General features: G+C 35.5%; 2 protein-coding genes and 1 long non-coding RNA gene across 3 annotated transcripts; all 3 read left to right on the top strand.

Annotated features, from left to right (window-relative positions):
- Nucleotides 1–260: 260 nt before the first annotated feature.
- LOC114734843 (uncharacterized) lies at nucleotides 261–1,449 on the top strand. The gene is made up of 3 exons (XR_003739210.1): nucleotides 261–520; nucleotides 602–682; nucleotides 1,348–1,449. It is a non-coding gene; the product is annotated as an uncharacterized LOC114734843 (long non-coding RNA).
- On the top strand, nucleotides 1,387–4,659 carry LOC114734829 (peroxisomal membrane protein PEX14-like). Its single transcript, XM_028922478.1, has 8 exons — nucleotides 1,387–1,572; nucleotides 1,782–1,971; nucleotides 2,154–2,240; nucleotides 2,644–2,702; nucleotides 2,826–2,868; nucleotides 2,948–3,015; nucleotides 3,453–3,497; nucleotides 3,953–4,659. The coding sequence occupies exons 1-8, from the start codon at nucleotides 1,387–1,389 to the stop codon at nucleotides 4,466–4,468; spliced, it is 1,194 nt and encodes a 397-aa protein (XP_028778311.1). The 3' UTR covers nucleotides 4,469–4,659.
- Nucleotides 4,660–10,733: 6,074 nt separating this feature from the next.
- LOC114734842 (1-deoxy-D-xylulose 5-phosphate reductoisomerase, chloroplastic) lies at nucleotides 10,734–16,167 on the top strand. The gene is made up of 12 exons (XM_028922493.1): nucleotides 10,734–11,016; nucleotides 12,114–12,292; nucleotides 12,426–12,512; nucleotides 12,797–12,922; nucleotides 13,006–13,068; nucleotides 13,210–13,359; nucleotides 13,533–13,600; nucleotides 13,913–14,024; nucleotides 14,139–14,243; nucleotides 14,373–14,494; nucleotides 14,968–15,114; nucleotides 15,743–16,167. The coding sequence occupies exons 1-12, from the start codon at nucleotides 10,929–10,931 to the stop codon at nucleotides 15,909–15,911; spliced, it is 1,416 nt and encodes a 471-aa protein (XP_028778326.1). The 5' UTR covers nucleotides 10,734–10,928; the 3' UTR covers nucleotides 15,912–16,167.
- Nucleotides 16,168–16,596: the final 429 nt, after the last annotated feature.

Here is a 16,596-nt window from a genome sequence, read left to right as displayed (position 1 = left end):
AACCATTATTTATCCCATAATTCTTATCAAGTCCCTGCGCAATTCAATTGAACCATATTGGATAACCTTCTTCAGAGTGGTTCAGGGGCCTCTCTTTTGATTTTTCTACTTGATTCCCGTGAATTGGTTTGCTGTAAATGGAAACAAGAGGCTTCAATTAGATCTCACATGAGTTCTCACTGTGCTAAATCAAAATAACACCCAGTCTTCTTCTTCATTGGACGTGCATGTTAGTTATTAGAATGCTTAAAAAGTATTTAACCCTATGAAAAAGCAGAAAATATTTGAGAGGCTGAGATGCACCAAAAGATAGTGACATAAGCGGCGCTTAGGTACGGAAGCATGATGAGTGATGCGTTCTTAGTTGAAATGCCGACTTATCCGCATCGTTTTGGCGTCTTTCGTAGTGGATGCGCTCCGCGATGATCAGAAGCCCCATCCTTTTCTCTGCCGCTATTCCCTCCTTTTTGCTCATCAGAATTCTTGATTCTTGATTCCGTTGACCTCTCCATCGGCTCCGGTGAGAACTAACATCTCCGTTTCCAGTTCTCTCTACCTTGGGCAGTTCAATTTCTGTTCTCTCATGATTTCTGTCGTTCAGGAGTTTAGAACTGCGAGGTGAACATGGCCGACCAGTCGGATGGTCCTCCCAATGCTTCTGATGACAAACGTCAAAACTCAGGTGTGAAATGACAAGCATTTAGCTAATTTCAGCCCTTTTAGGTCTGACACTCCTTGTCTTATATCTATCGTGGTCTCAGTATGGGCTTTCTTTTTTGTGTTTCTGGTAATCCCAACTCGCAAGAGGAATTGTCATGAGCCCTGCCAAATTCAACTTAACATTGTCCAGATTTTTGCCCTGATTCCTTTATGAGATAAGTTGAATTCATTAAGTTTTCTCAATGTTAGCCTTAGAAAAAATGTGTTCTGCTGTTCTTGGAGAAAGAAAAATGTTTAGCTTGGGGAATTAGTCTGGATATATTCAGGAAGGATACCGACCATTGATTTTTATCAATCAATACGGAAAACTTATCGCTTTGATTGTGTTGAAGTATGGATTGCCATTTTCTCTGTTTGGAAAGAAAAGGGAGACGTGTGTTGGGGACCGACGATCTGATTTCTGGTTTGGATAGCGGGAAGCATGTCCACAACTCCTTTATTTGCGTTTCTTTAGCCACGGCTTACGGGGCATGGTGTGGAGAAGTAGAACTAGGCTATCCTATATTCTTGTCGCTTGAGATTTTTCCATGCTCATTTGAATGTTCTGGCAGAGTGTTTCGGATACGTAACTTACAATATTTTGGATTCGATAAAATTGAATCGTCGGCTCACCGTTTTGAGGTTTAGGTGCTGAGATCATGCAGCCAACAAATACGGATCAACAAAATGCCGCCGAGCCTGTTAAAACAAAGTTCAGCAACATCAGTCTTTGTGAACTCACAACATCCGTTTCTACCGGTACCACCTCCTTCATCAGGAACGTTATCTCGCTACAGATTCCACTGGTCCCATGCCCTTATTGCTGTTGGGTTATTGGCCGCTTCAGGTGCTGGTACAGCTGTACTTATTAAGGTATATTCTGCTAACATCTTTGTGTGATGCCTTCTGGACTGGTATTCTAACACATAAAGGGCATCTGGCATTGCCATGTTCATTATGTTACTGCATTTATATTACTGCCATACCTTATTTAATTTAGTGACTTGTTACACGCATAGGGTTCGATATATATGTTTGTTTGAGCCATACTTGACAATCTGAAAGCCTACTTCATGTTTTAGAATTCCATTCTTCCTCGGTTGAAATCTTGGATACAGAAGGCTGTTGTTGAAGATGAAGATGACCACTTGAAGAGAACTGACTCAAAACCAACGTTGGCTGAAGAAACTGCACAGGCTGCAAAAGAAGCTGCAGCTGCAGCTGCAGAAATGGCAAAAATAAGCCAGGGGATGCTGACTTCAAGAAGTGAAGGTTGGTATACTATAACCTCAGTTCTACGGCATAAAATTTTGTAGATTTTATTGCCCCTACTTATGCTTGACATACTTTTTTCGTGGTACTCTTCTGGTTCTAAATGTAGTACCTATTTTATAGTATAATGGACCGGAGGAGTAATATTTTTATGCTGCTACATCTGAGTTAAATATATGCAGATCGGAGATCTTTGAGGCATAGTGAGCCTTTAGATGAGCAAGTACAGCAAATGAAGTTAATGACTAATATGATAAAAAGACTGGAAGGTACTTTGAAGTTGTTTTTAATCTATCAGGCTATAATATAATAAGCTGTTTGATCCAATATTTATTTATTTTATGGAACATTTGATTTATGACTTGCCAATAGTCCTTTTGTATTCATTAAGAATTCACGCAATTGTAGCATGGTATTTTGTCCTGGCTTAGGCATGGTGACCCTGATGTTTTCACTAAAACTGCATTTTAACTGTTCTATTTGGATTGGTAGCTTGATAAGCTGTGTCAGGAATCTTCTAACCCCATTGCATTTGAGACTTTCCAAAAGAGAATTTGTAGCTTTCCATGTCAGAAATTCTCACACACTTACGTAGAAGATGCATAATATTTACCTAATTCTAAGCTCTTATGATTATCCTTTGCATCTGTTAAATTATGGGACAAACAATAGCCTCAAGTGGAGCATCTCTTTCAGAGCAAGAATATCGAGTCACTCAAGGTAGCTCAAAGGTTAGATATGCACGGCCACATGAAGGAGAATGTTTCTCTATTAGTTTCAGTCACAACTTTTTCACTTATTTGACTTGTCTTTCGGCAAATTTGATATGCTTTCTTCTTTTTTGATGCATACAGCAAGTTTTTGTGAATGGCAAAGGGGAGTATGACATGCGTGCAGGTTGTTATACAGTGATTAAATCTTAACTTATTTTATGTAATATATGTAATCTTGCATATAACTTGAATGCCATGGGCAGTGAGATCTTCATCACTACCTGCCTCTTTGGAACCAGCTACTGCTCCTCCTCCAAAGTCATATACGGATGTAAGCCATTGTCTTTTGGTTTTTTTGGTGCCTCTTGCTATTGGATAGTTGTTCTCTCTTGATCAAGAAGTTTGGACTTCCGCCCTCAAATTCCTTCGTTAGTTTTGAAAACAAATATTTATCATTATATTGTAACTGTTGCTATCCATTAATTCTCTCCTCATGTCACATTTTTAATGGAGATTCTCGTGAATTTCCATTATTTAGAACTTGTTTTTACTTGGCTTCCAGAGGAGGAATCAACTCTTTTCTTGCCCACTTACTTTCCTCTTATTTTGGCTTTAATTTTAGCATTCCTTTTCCTTTTCATGCGACTGTAACTCTGTCAGATCCTTAGGCAGTAGTAACTCTTTTCCTTAATATACCTTCAAATGTTTTGATCAACCTGTACTATTATTTTGTTTTTGGCCAACGATTTACACTATTACGTTTTGCAGATGATGGCCACAGTCCAAAGAGGAGAAGGGTCTTCTAATATCAGAGTAAATTCTTTATGCTTTCTGTATTGGATGAATATCTTTTGTACTTGCATGCCTGAAAGCTTACAACTTTTTCACACCTAATTTCTCTGCTTCATTGATTTAAACAAGGCAGTACGTATATGAAGTATCTCGTTTGCGTTAGTCATAACTCATAAGTGATATTGGAGTCTATTTAAGTTGAGATAGAAATTAGGTAGTGAAGCAATTGAAAGAGTAAATTATTTATAGCCTAGCATATGTAAGGATACGCTGGCTAAACTCGGAGGCTACCATGTATTTGATTTAAAACTTGTAATGGTTTTGAGCCACATGGAAGTTACTTCAAATTAACCTAGATGATAAACTTAAACACTCATGTTAATTATTGCAAACATTTTAGAAACATGCATGTTTCTGAGCATTCCTTTGTCCATGGTTTGACGCCCATGTGAGACTGACTAGTTCTTCCTTGTTAGCCTTGGGAGCCTGGTCAGGTGCAAAGCAACTATACTGAAGAGCATAGGACCCTAGTAAACGATGAAGAATTGATTTCTATGGCAAACACCGTTCGATCAAACGCTAAGGACTCGGTTACTATGGCTCAAGACACTATTAAATCTAATGGTGATGCACCGTCGCCCTGGTGGCAGAGGAAAAATGTCAGAATCCAAGAGATTGAGAATGAATATGAGCATAATGCAGATTCTTATGGTGCTCAATCTAGTCAGCAGCCAGTCCGACGTTCTTGGGTTCCTCCTCAGCCTCCTCCCATAGCAATGGCAGAGGCTGCTGAAGCCATTAGACGACCAAAGCCCTCGTTCCCGAAGGAACAGGCGTCAGATGATCAGTCAGTGGCTCATTCTTCAGACACATCTGATGAGGTGCAGAGGACCCCTCAAATATCTGAACCTGAAGGTGCAACAGAGGGTGGCAGTGTCAAATATGGTGAGGGCGAGATACATGATGAGGAAACCAAACATGAAGAGCAATGAGTAATACTATAATAATATTTTATTTTGTCAGTTAAATCCACAAGACGTGAAGTTGGGAGAAGGAGTACCAGCAGTCCCAACTTCAACATAAGCTTGGAACATTCTCGTTCTATAGCCATACGTATTCTGTATCTTTAGACTAAGAATCGCTACAATAATAGATATCATGGTTTTGATTTCTTTATGAGTTATGTCCTCATTTTTTTTCCCAAATAGCTGGATATCTTCTCCCTGACGGTACAGGAGACAAATAATTACCATATTATTGGAAGACTGGAATAATATTTCCAACATTTAAATCATGTTGGGATGTGATGAAAACAAGGAAAGAAAGAGAAGATTGAAAGAATAAAAAAACTGTATAAATGTATTAGGAATTGGACTATTCATGACTTATAAATGATGGGAGCGTTTGTATAACATTTTTTCAGTGTTATATCATTTTATTTTGATAGATATTATAGACTAGGGAGTATTCAGGTTTGCAACTAACACATAAAGTCACATGTTAAGTTGGGAGACTTGTATATAAAGCCTAGCACATATTATCCTAGATATGTGAATTGTGAATATACCGTTGCTCCATCCCTACGTTTCCCATTTCTGTGTGAACTCCTTCATGGTATACATGAAAGTGAGTTCTGAATCTCCCTTTCCAATGCGCTTAATCATTCTGTTTCAGGAGCAACACTATCTATCATGAGAAAAGGCTATAATCTCAAGAAGTTCATCTTTGGTCCAGACCATCACAAATTGGGGTAAAACGTCAAGAAGCACAAAGAAAGGTTGGAAATGCTCAATCAAGAGAATAAGCATGACTCAATTCGCTATAGCAAAAAAAAAGGGGAAGAGGATGGTCAAACAAAAATTCATAGTTGGGCACTTGTAATTTGTGAAGAGGGGGCAGAGAGGAAGATACGGGGGAGGAAGAACTCATTCGAGCAACTCAAACATACCTCATCACTTAATTATGCCAGAAACATACTTAACCTCCATATAGCCAATATCTGTCCAATATATTCGATCTCAGCCTCAACGAAACGAAGCTGTGAATGAATGAGAAACACCAAACCTTACTCAGAAATAATACTTGGCCTCTACTTCTACCCCACTTGTAAAACTTGTAAACATTAGGACTGTACTTGGTCAATTTTCTCTAATGGTGATAAAACGCTAGTGTATAGACTTGAGGGAGTTTTTTATTATAGGCTTAAGCAAGCTCTTCACTCAGATTTTTTTTTTTTTTTAAAAAGCAAGCTCTTCACATGGTCTTACATATTGTATGTATATAATCATTTTATCTTTCAAATTTCTCCTTCAACAGTATCTAATATATATAGTCAAACCTTAGACCTAAAAAACCAAATATTTCTCAGTTACTTGAAAGAAAATACACTCCACGTTTGGTTAATGGTCACTAAGGCTAAAATTCAAAGTGCCCAATCAGTGGCAACGGCTCCAGTCATTGGGCTCTCAAGACTCAACCTCGCCACCTCGGATCCTTTAGGTACTAATCGATCCTTCGTTGGTGCCCCTCAAATAAATCATCATAACCAAACCACTTAGTCAGTTAATAATTGTTTGGAAATTCATCCCATTAGAAAAAAAAAAAAGGGAAGAGGATGGTCACAACAAAAATTCATAGTGGGCACTTGTAATTTGTGAAGAGGGGGCAGAGAGGAAGATACGGGGAGGAAGAACCCATTCGAGCAACTAAACATACCTCATCACTTAATTATGCCAGAAACATACTCTTAACCTCCATATAGCCAATATCTGTCCAATATATTCGATCTCAGCCTCAACGAAACGAAGCTGTGAATGAATGAGAAACACCAAACCTTACTCAGAAATATACTTGGCCCTTACTTCTACCCTTGTAAAACTTGTAAAACATTAGGACTTACTTGGTCAATTTTCTCTAATGGTGATAAAACGCTAGTGTATAGACTTGAGGGAGTTTTTATTATAGGCTTAAGCAAGCTCTTCACTCAGATTTTTTTTTTTAAAAAAAAGCAAGCTCTTCACATGGTCTTACACATATTGTATGTATATAATCATTTTATCTTTCAAATTTCTCCTTCAACAGTATCTAATATATATAGTCAAACCTTAGACCTAAAAAACCAAATATTTCTCAGTTACTTGAAAGAAATAGCTCCACGTTTGGTTAATGGTCACTAAGGCTAAAATTCAAAGTGCCCAATCAGTGGCAACGGGCTCCAGTCATTGGCTCTCAAGACTCAACCTCGCCACCTCGGATCCTTTAAGGTACTAATCGATCCTTCGTTGGTGCCCCTCAAATAAATCATCATAACCAAACCACTCAGTCAGTTAATAATTGTTTGGAAATTCATCCCATTAGCACACCACATCATTTACTTAGTCACAACTCAAAATATGTGAAATTTTTCTTTCCTTTCCTTCTACTTTTCTTATTTTCTGATAAAACCTTTCTTGACCATAAACATATGCTTGACTGTTTACCGGTGGGTCCTGAAATGAATACTCACGATACTTTGACTAAAATGCATTCAAAACTAGCACGTTGACTATTCAGTTTTTCTAAAGTGGGGAAAGTATCACCATCTTGATGTTGAAGATTAAGCAAAATAACTATTGTTTATTTTAGAATTCTTCAGTGTTTGAAGAATTTGCCGAATCTCTGTATAAGATATTCAGAATTTCCGATTGGGAGGATGAAATATATATAGTCTTGACGTGCGAAAGTGTAGCCACCGTTGAAAGTTGATCTAAACTAATGAAATCTATTAGCAAAACCAGCGCTGAACGCAGCCACGAACTTTGTCTTGTTGATGGGCTTCATTTATGAGATGCTTGATTAGGCCATTAATTAAAAAAATGATTAGAATATTGATGGATTATTAATTATTACAAAATAAAGAACCGTGGACACTGAATTCATCAATCTTTATATATTTAACGGCAAGTCGATTTTGCTATTAATAATTAATAATAATAGCCTTTTTTTGCTGGTTTTTTTGTCTGTACTTACTTAGTAGATAATTAGAAATTATTGCGTTATTTTCTTCTTTCTTTTTTTGGTCTATCCTAAATTAAAATTTTAAAATAAAAACATATAAAATAGAAGTTTTGAGAAATCATGATAGAAGTTTGGTCCGGTTTGGCCGTCCAAATTTAAAATTTACCATAGCGATTTATACAAAAAAAAAATCAATATCTCAAACGTATACTTTTCAATGAGTTATTTTATTGGGAAAAAAATTGACTGAGTCAATTTTGATTGTAAATTCGTGCTTCACCAGATGCAATATATGCCTCCATGTCATGCGTACTTCATAACACCAACCTAATGTTTTTTATTTGTTTATAGTTATTAAACAACTTCTCTTTGTTAGGCTTTACCCTATGTTTGCTAGAAAAGGATAGGAATTTTTTTTAATAAGCTTGATTTAAAAATTTAAAAAAGTGGAGGTATAAAATTTTGATAAAAAAGATGTAAGATAACATATTAAGCAAAATTAGTCAAAAGTTTTTAATCTTACTTCTTTAATTTTTAAATCAAACTTATTAAAAATTTCTCCTCCCCTCGATTTTCCTCATATCAAACAAACCTTAAGTAGTCAAGGGAAAAAAAAAAAAAAACTCACTAGCTTAGCCTCCATAAAGCCTCAAGTAAGGTGTGTAGTGTCGGCTTCATGATTACATATCAATTATAAGTTAGGAATCTTAGTTTAGAAGAAATAATAAACAAAAAAAGAATAGATAATAGTTTATATTTAGGATGAAATTTAACCTACATTCTAATTATATATGTAATTTATTTGTAGGGAATAAATTTGGTCATAAGTTAAGTTATTTGTAGGATAATTAAGGACAATCTTTTCAATTTCACCAGAGCACAACACAAGAGCAGAAAATATGTGGAAAAAAAATATAACATTTTTTCAATATCTTTTTAATTAAAAAATGTAAAAATTTTATCAATTAATATTCTGCTCTTGACACGCAAGAATAAGATATAAATGGACTCACATACTCTCTCCGTCTCTTATTATAAGATCTATTTTTTTGAATAGGTTTGATTCTTTTTTAAGATCTTTTTTGAGTTTGTCTGAACATTTAATGTATTATTACTTATTTATCTCAATTTAATGTATTTAATATATTCTCTTTCTTTATTTATCTCATTATTATTCTCTCATATCTACCTATTTATATATAGGGGTACATCTGAAAAAAATTACATTTACTACGTATTAATTGTTTTTTATTAATTTTAACTATTTTATTAAACTGTACAATTTAGTTGAAAGTATTTTATGCACGGAATAATATAAAGCTAGAGTGATACTCGTATCCAATTAATTAATTAGTTTTAAGTGGGGGAGTAGTATTTAATTGTTCATGCGAACTCTTGGAACTTGTGGGGCGGTTGGCGTGAAATAAATTAAACAAGGCTCATTATTATTCCCTCTAAATTTAAAAGCCATGCCTTATCTTTTTTTTATAGTATTCTAATGCCTTTTCTTTTTGCCAACATATTCTAATGCCTTTTTTTTTTTTTTTAATAATGCAACTGATTTGTACTCAATTCATCATGCAAAATGAGTATATATCATTATATCAAAATCAATATACATTTATATTCTTCAAACTCCGTAAGTATTAAAAGAAAAATAAAAACGTATGGCGGTATTTACAAACTTTGATTCTCACAAAATCCAAAGAGCCGACTGACTAATATTTACAAAATCTTGGCGCGCTTTCTTTTTATTTTTATTTTTTTGGTTTTGAAAGAATTCCCTCAGTGGCAAATAATAATGTCTTAGATTTAGAATATTGATTTCTGTTCAATTTGCTAATATTGAAATTAGTATCGCGTCATTATGAGCACCTTAGGTGTGCATGAAAGGGGGGAAAAAAATTATAACATTACTATATTCACCCAAAAAATTAATACAACAGAAGAAAATGAATTTAGTGACAAAAAACAGAAGAAGGTGAATTGTATTTTTTGTCCTCAGGATTAATTCTGAAGCAGAATTTGGAATACTGATTGTCGTGGATGAAAACATTTGAATTTTATTGTCCGATCCAAATTAAAATTAAAAAAATGAAAAAAAAAAAGATTCATGAATAAACGTAATTGGAAGCATTTCATTAAATACTGATCAATTACACACACACATACATATAAAAATAGAAACAAGTAATGAATTAACAAGTATGATTCTGTGAATACGAAATTGTGCCGCTTTAATACTACATTTAATCCTTAATATAAGATTTTGTTTGACTTTTATTTTGATCATAAATAAGACTACAATCTATTTGTCTCTCGTATTTGTGCATTTCTTCCTAAAGTAGTCCTTTTAATAATGGTAGTTTTAACCGATATATTTGATTGGCAAGGTATTTTAGGAAAAAAACAACATACATTTATTACAAATAACTAACTTAACTTCTTTCTTTAATCTTCTCAAATTAGTAACTAGTTTTTATAATTACGACCAGAGGTAGTAAGAGGTAGTAAGTAATTTTGACCTTGGTATTTGGGTATAAAATTCTGTTCACCATTGTTGTCCTAGTTCTTTTGACTTTATTTTTATTTTTTAATTTAGAGTCTAATATTATTTTGATAATAAATATAAGATTCCAGTCTACTTTGTCTTTTATATTTAAATATTTTTTTTAAGGTAATCCTTCTAATAATAGTAGCTCTAGCCAATGCAATTGATTAGCAAGGGTATTTAGAAAATACAACACCTATTTGTTACAAATAACAACTTAACTTATTTTTTAATCCCATCAAATTAGTTAACTAACTCTTATAATTAAGATCGAATTTAATATTTATTACCAATAGCATCCCCCGTCATAATTGTAAAATCACAGTTAGTGTGCATTTACTGATTTTTTTCCATCACATTTAATAGTATTATTTCTCGTATTTTTCTTGATTTTCCTCATGCCATGAGCCTGTTAATTTTAATTAAAACCCACTATTTAGTGGATGCATCTTTGACTAAATGGTAGAGTAATAAATGTTGAAAGGAAAAAAATCATATAAATTAAATATTTGCTGAAAATAGGGAGCACACCTTTTTTTTTTTGGGTCAACTAGAGAGAGTAATTCATTTAGTTTAATTAATTTATTTGGTTTAATTCACTGCGCTGGTGGTCAGGGAGAGAGAGAGCAGCAGTCAAATTCAATGGTGGGTGCTGATTCCTCCCAAGGCCACTCGTCTCAGAGTGTTTCGTCCTTTTTCAGTGCTGTGAGGAAGAACTAGAAAAATAGAAAAACCCACTTTCCATTGCCTTTCAATAGTAAATAATATATAATGCTTCCAAAATCCTCATCTTAGGCTATTAAACCACGCATCTCTTCCACCACAAACAGATATTCTCATTTCTGTTTCTCTTGATTTCTTTTCGCTGTTCTTCAATTTCAGCTGGGTTCCATTTTGTTATTTCCATGGCTCTGAATTTGCCGTCTCCAGCTGAAGTGAAGTCCGTTTTCTTCTCCGATTCCTTCAAGTCTAGCAGACTTGCAAACCTTCCAGGTTCTAACTTCGTTGCCTGCCATTTCTTTCGGTTCCTGACAGGCACACATTATGCTGGGAAAAATTAAGAGCTGAGAGCTTTGAATTTGCCGTTTCCACCTTTTACTTGTGCTGAATATCTCCTTGGCTTGATTTTTCCGAAAATTATGCTATTCCTTTTGTGGTTTATTCTTCTTACGGAGTTTGTTGCCTATGCAATCATCCTAATGTTCATCTGACGTTTCCCAAATTGATGTCATGGATTTTGTGTGAACCATTCCTGAGTGCTGACTCCTCTTGTGTTCTGGTGTTATTCTATTTTTCTGATTTATTTTCTTCTCAAGCTGGTGTCATTTGATTCTCAGGTGGTTTGCTTTAAATAGAAAAGGTTTTGGAACCAAAGTTGGAAGTAGAATTCATTGCTCTGTGAACACACCGCCTCCTGCTTGGCCAGGACAAGCGGTTCCAGAGGCGGTTCGCAAGACTTGGGAGGGGCCAAACCCATCTCTATCGTGTGGCTCCACTGGTTCTATTGGAACTCAGGTATAACTGAAATCTACCCTTAAATTTGAATAGCCTTGTAGATGCAGTTAAACATAATTGCCGCATGCTTGTGCAGAACCCATTAGACCGAAGATTTCACTTAATAATACCCTTTATCCTTATGTTTTGTAGACTCTGGATATCGTGGCTGAGAATCCAGATAAATTTAAAGTTGTGGCGCTTGCAGCTGGCTCAAACATCACCCTTCTTGCAGATCAGGTAAACCCCATAATTTAGTCACATGATGAAACTTTCTTTTGTTTTATTTCTCCATCTATGATCAGAACCACAGATTTCTTGATATAAATCAAATTTGTTGATTTATCTTATCCCGTAATTCGGTCAGTATATTATAAGCTTGACTTTCCGAAAATTATGCTATTCCTTTTGTGGGTTATTCTTGTTACGGAGTTTTATTGCCTATGCAATCATCCTAATGTTCATCTGACGTTTTACAAATTGATGTCATGGATTTTGTGTGAACCATTCCTGAGTGCTGACTCCTCTTGTTGTTCTGGTGTTATTCTATTTTTCTGATTTATTTTCTTCTCAAGCTGGTGTCATTTGATTCTCAGGTGGTTTTGCTTTAAAGAGAAAAGGTTGTGGAACCAAAGTTGGAAGTAGAATTCATTGCTCTGTGAACACAACGCCTCCTGCTTGGCCAGGACGAGCGGTTCCAGAGGCGGTTCGCAAGACTTGGGAGGGGCCAAAACCCATCTCTATCGTGGGCTCCACTGGTTCTATTGGAACTCAGGTATAACTGAAATCTACCCTTAAATTTGAATAGCCTTGTAGATGCAGTTAAACATAATTGCCGCATGCTTGTGCAGAACCCATTAAACCGAAGATTTCACTTAATAATACCCTTTTATCCTTATGTTTTGTAGACTCTGGATATCGTGGCTGAGAATCCAGATAAATTTAAAGTTGTGGCGCTTGCAGCTGGCTCAAACATCACCCTTCTTGCAGATCAGGTAAACCCCATAATTTAGTCACATGATGAAACTTTCTTTTGTTTTATTTCTCCATCTATGATCAGAACCACAGATTTCTTGATATAAATCAAATTTGTTGATTTATCTTATCCCGTAATTCGGTCAGTATATTATAACTATTATTACTACATAATTCATGCAGCAAATGGTCTTTCCAATTCGTTATATTTTATTTTATTTGGGAAAAAAGTCAGGCTCGGTATCTCTTATTTTGAATGCACAGACAATAGAATTTGACCTTTTCAACAATTTACATCGAACAGGTGAAGACTTTCAAGCCTCAGCTCGTTGCTGTTAGAAACGAGTCTCTTATTAATGAACTCAAAGAGGCTTTGGCTGATCTTGAAACAAAACCTGAGATTATCCCTGGAGAAGAAGGAACCATTGAGGTAGACATCTCAGTCTGTCTTTATGCAGTTTCGCTTATAGAGCCAATTTTGCTTTTCCTAAGCTATAACTACATATTTTTCAGGTTGCACGTCACCCTGATGCAGTGTCTGTTGTTACGGGAATAGTAGGTTGTGCAGGACTGAAGGTAACTTTTCCTTCTTTGTTTTTTTTCCTTTTGCTGACTTTTACCTGTGCTTGATATTCAGGTCTTACGCAAGTTTAAGTAGAGAGAAAGACATTAACACTATTAGACAAACAACTGAGTCACCTCTTATTATTTTCTTAGCCAACAGTTGCTGCAATTGAGGCAGGGAAGGACATAGCTTTGGCCAACAAAGAGACGCTGATTGCTGGAGGTCCTTTTGTTCTTCCCCTTGCTCACAAGCATAACATTAAAATTCTTCCTGCTGATTCAGAACATTCGGCCATTTTTCAGGTATAAAACTAGGACATTGCAACATCTGTCAATAGTGTTCAACACGTTCAATGGACTTTGTATACTATCGTTTCATTTATTACATGTATTGTTTGTATGCATTTTATTGCACTCTAGTAATTGCTCTTCTTGCGACTCATAAGTACTGAAGTCAAAAATATATTTCTCTACAGTGTATCCAGGGCTTGCCGGATGGTGCACTTAGGAGAATCATTTTAACAGCATCTGGAGGTGCTTTCAGGTGAGAATATAAAGAGTTTTCAAGAGTTCTCTTAAATGCACGCAGTTGTACATGTTTACAGTGCTCGATGTTTATATACATACAGAGTCTTTGTCTTTACCGAACCAGAAGGGAACTTGACGTCAAAGAAATGACACCTAAATTTTTTTATGCCTTCTGATTTTCTGGTTGCTGCCAACTAGTCATATCATGATGATCTGTTTGGACTAATATCCTTTTATGGCAAACTTTAAATTTTTTACGTTCTTAGTGTACTTTATATGATCCAGTAATCAACTTGCATTTACTTATTCACGCATCATTGGTTGACAGGGATTTGGCTGTTGAAAAACTGAAAGATGTAAAAGTCGCTGATGCATTAAAGCACCCCAACTGGAATATGGGGAAAAAGATTACTGTGGATTCTGCTACCCTATTCAACAAGGTTTGACTATATTTTAGGCGTCAATATTTGGGGTGGAAAACTGCATCCTTTCGATTTAGTTATTTGCCATGAATTTTGTAGATATAAGAGATATTGTTCCTGTTTTTTTGGCAGGGCCTAGAAGTAATTGAAGCACATTACTTGTTTGGAGTTGACTATGATAATATTGAGATTGTCATTCATCCACAATCTATCATACACTCAATGATCGAAACTCAGGTTTAATTCTTCACCATGTTATGTTGAATACTGCTTGTTAAACGAGAAACTTACCTGCTGAATGGTTATATACACAACAACTCCTGACAAATACTTGTTCAATCATTTTCTCACGCTAAATTATTTCAGGATTCATCGGTTCTGGCACAGTTGGGGTGGCCTGATATGCGCTTGCCTATTCTCTATACAATGTCTTGGCCAGACAGAATTTATTGCTCTGAAGTAACATGGCCTCGTCTTGACCTGTGCAAGTACTATCATTTTCTCAGCTCCTTGCAAAATTTACCTTAACTTTTCTTGAGTTCATTAAAAAGATGAATCTTCTTAATTTAATCAACATTATTAAAGTTTGGGAAAGCATTAATATTAGGCTTTCAATTTTGTAGGAATTTCAAGTTAAATCATTAATCCTTACTGTGAATGAACAGATAATCTCATTCCCTTTTCTTCTTTGGCTTCTTGCCTACTTCCATCTAGCATTGTATTGTATTCCTTGTTTCAATGTGTAACTCGAGAAATTCCATGGTCATTGTCTGCCATTTCTTAATCGGTATCTTGGAAAAAAGCAGCTTAAAATACGCTTGATATGATGACTATCCCAGTGCAGCTAATATTTTGAAATACATACTATGTATGATGCATTATGTAGTTTAATCGAATGGCCATCCTTTGCAAAATCTGTTTGCTAATTTAACGCAGCTATTTCTGAAATCTGATTACACAGGCTTGGTTCTTTAACATTTAAAGCTCCTGACAATAAGAAGTATCCATCCATGAATCTTGCCTATGCTGCTGGTCGAGCTGGAGGCACCATGACAGGAGTTCTCAGTGCAGCCAATGAGAAAGCTGTAGAGATGTTTATTGATGAAAAGTAAGTATCTTAATTCCTCATTTCACTGAGAATTTCATTGTGTGTGTATAATATATGTTTCTGTGGACTTGTCTGAAATTGTTCGCATATGATGGGAGAGAAAGAAATGAAGATGGAAAATATGAACCTTCTGTAAATCCGAGGCTCTCTCATCTTAGTGTGCTGAAAGCTGCTGCTGGGCGATGATAATGAAAAATAATGAATGTTCACTTGCATGCACCTCGTGTCTCAACTCTGAAGGGAGTAAAAAAACACTAATGACAAGTTTTTGAAATTCAAAAACTTCAGCCTTCTCGCACCTGGTTTTCTTTGTGAAAAAGGAAAAAGCCATAATGAAACTGCTAATTCATTCTGACCAAGTTTGTCAGAATATATCACTGTTAAATAGATGAATGGTTGAATTCCGCGTACTGATATTTTTTTTTTGTTAATTAGAAAAAGTAAATTGATTGTTTGGTTAAATTTCTTATGGGTCTGCAATGGACATCATTGACTGCATCAGTTCTTATCCTGCGTTTTATAATGCTTTTGACACCTGATTTTAAGGCTATAAACTGTTACAGTAGGCATTGTCTTGTGAATATGAATTATCTTCTAATGTTTTTTTTCTTTTTTTGGTTGTTTGCAGAATTGGCTATCTGGATATTTTCAAAGTTGTGGAGCTGACATGCGAGGAACATCAGAAGGAGTTGGTTACCTCTCCTTCTTTGGAAGAGATTATTCACTATGATTTGTGGGCCCGAGAATACGCTGCTAGTTTACAGAGCCCTTCGAAAATGACTCCCATTCCAGCATGACGATGACTCTGCATTGAATAGCTGGGAGATTTAATGGCCTCCTCCTTACTTCTCCCTTGCTTCTTCATTATTTTTGTTGGCATACCCTATGTAGAATTGTTGCACATGTCAAAAGCTTTTTGCCAGAAATGGCTTCCGAAAATGCATCTCAGCTCATTCCCCAGTTCAATAATGAGAAGGTTTTGTTTAATGGAATGCTATATCTCACAATGACAAGGACAAAAGAAGCTAACGAAAGCAAAAGGTTCAATTGAAAGGCCTCATGAATCCTCCCCGTTTCTTAAATTCTTAATTTCACGTGTTTCATGTGGGAACCAAAGTCTAATAATATTTCATCGGGATTGCAGTATATTGAAGATCATTTGCCCCAACTCGAACATGTGCAACACATTTGCTCCGTTGATTGATAACGACCAGGGAACTCAGCTATTTGATTAATATTTAATCGGATCAGATGATGAACCTGTACAATTCACGACATATCAGCATGCACGGCCTACTCATTAATCCTGATTAATTAATTATTAATTACCACTAAAAATCAAAAGAGTTAGAGACAAGATGGCACGCCTTTTCTAGGGTTCTCCGTCAAGAAACCACGTTTCCATCAAATGCTAATGAAATGCTGACACCCGGCCATTCCCAACATCATTTAAATTTAGATATTAATAAAAAAAAGGCAATA

This window comes from Neltuma alba, unplaced genomic scaffold, assembly GCF_004799145.2.
Source record: "Neltuma alba isolate B1F8T4 unplaced genomic scaffold, ASM479914v2 tig00013149_pilon, whole genome shotgun sequence".
NCBI classification, from domain to species: Eukaryota; Viridiplantae; Streptophyta; class Magnoliopsida; order Fabales; family Fabaceae; genus Neltuma; species Neltuma alba.
This window is presented reverse-complemented; position numbering and strand designations above follow the sequence as displayed.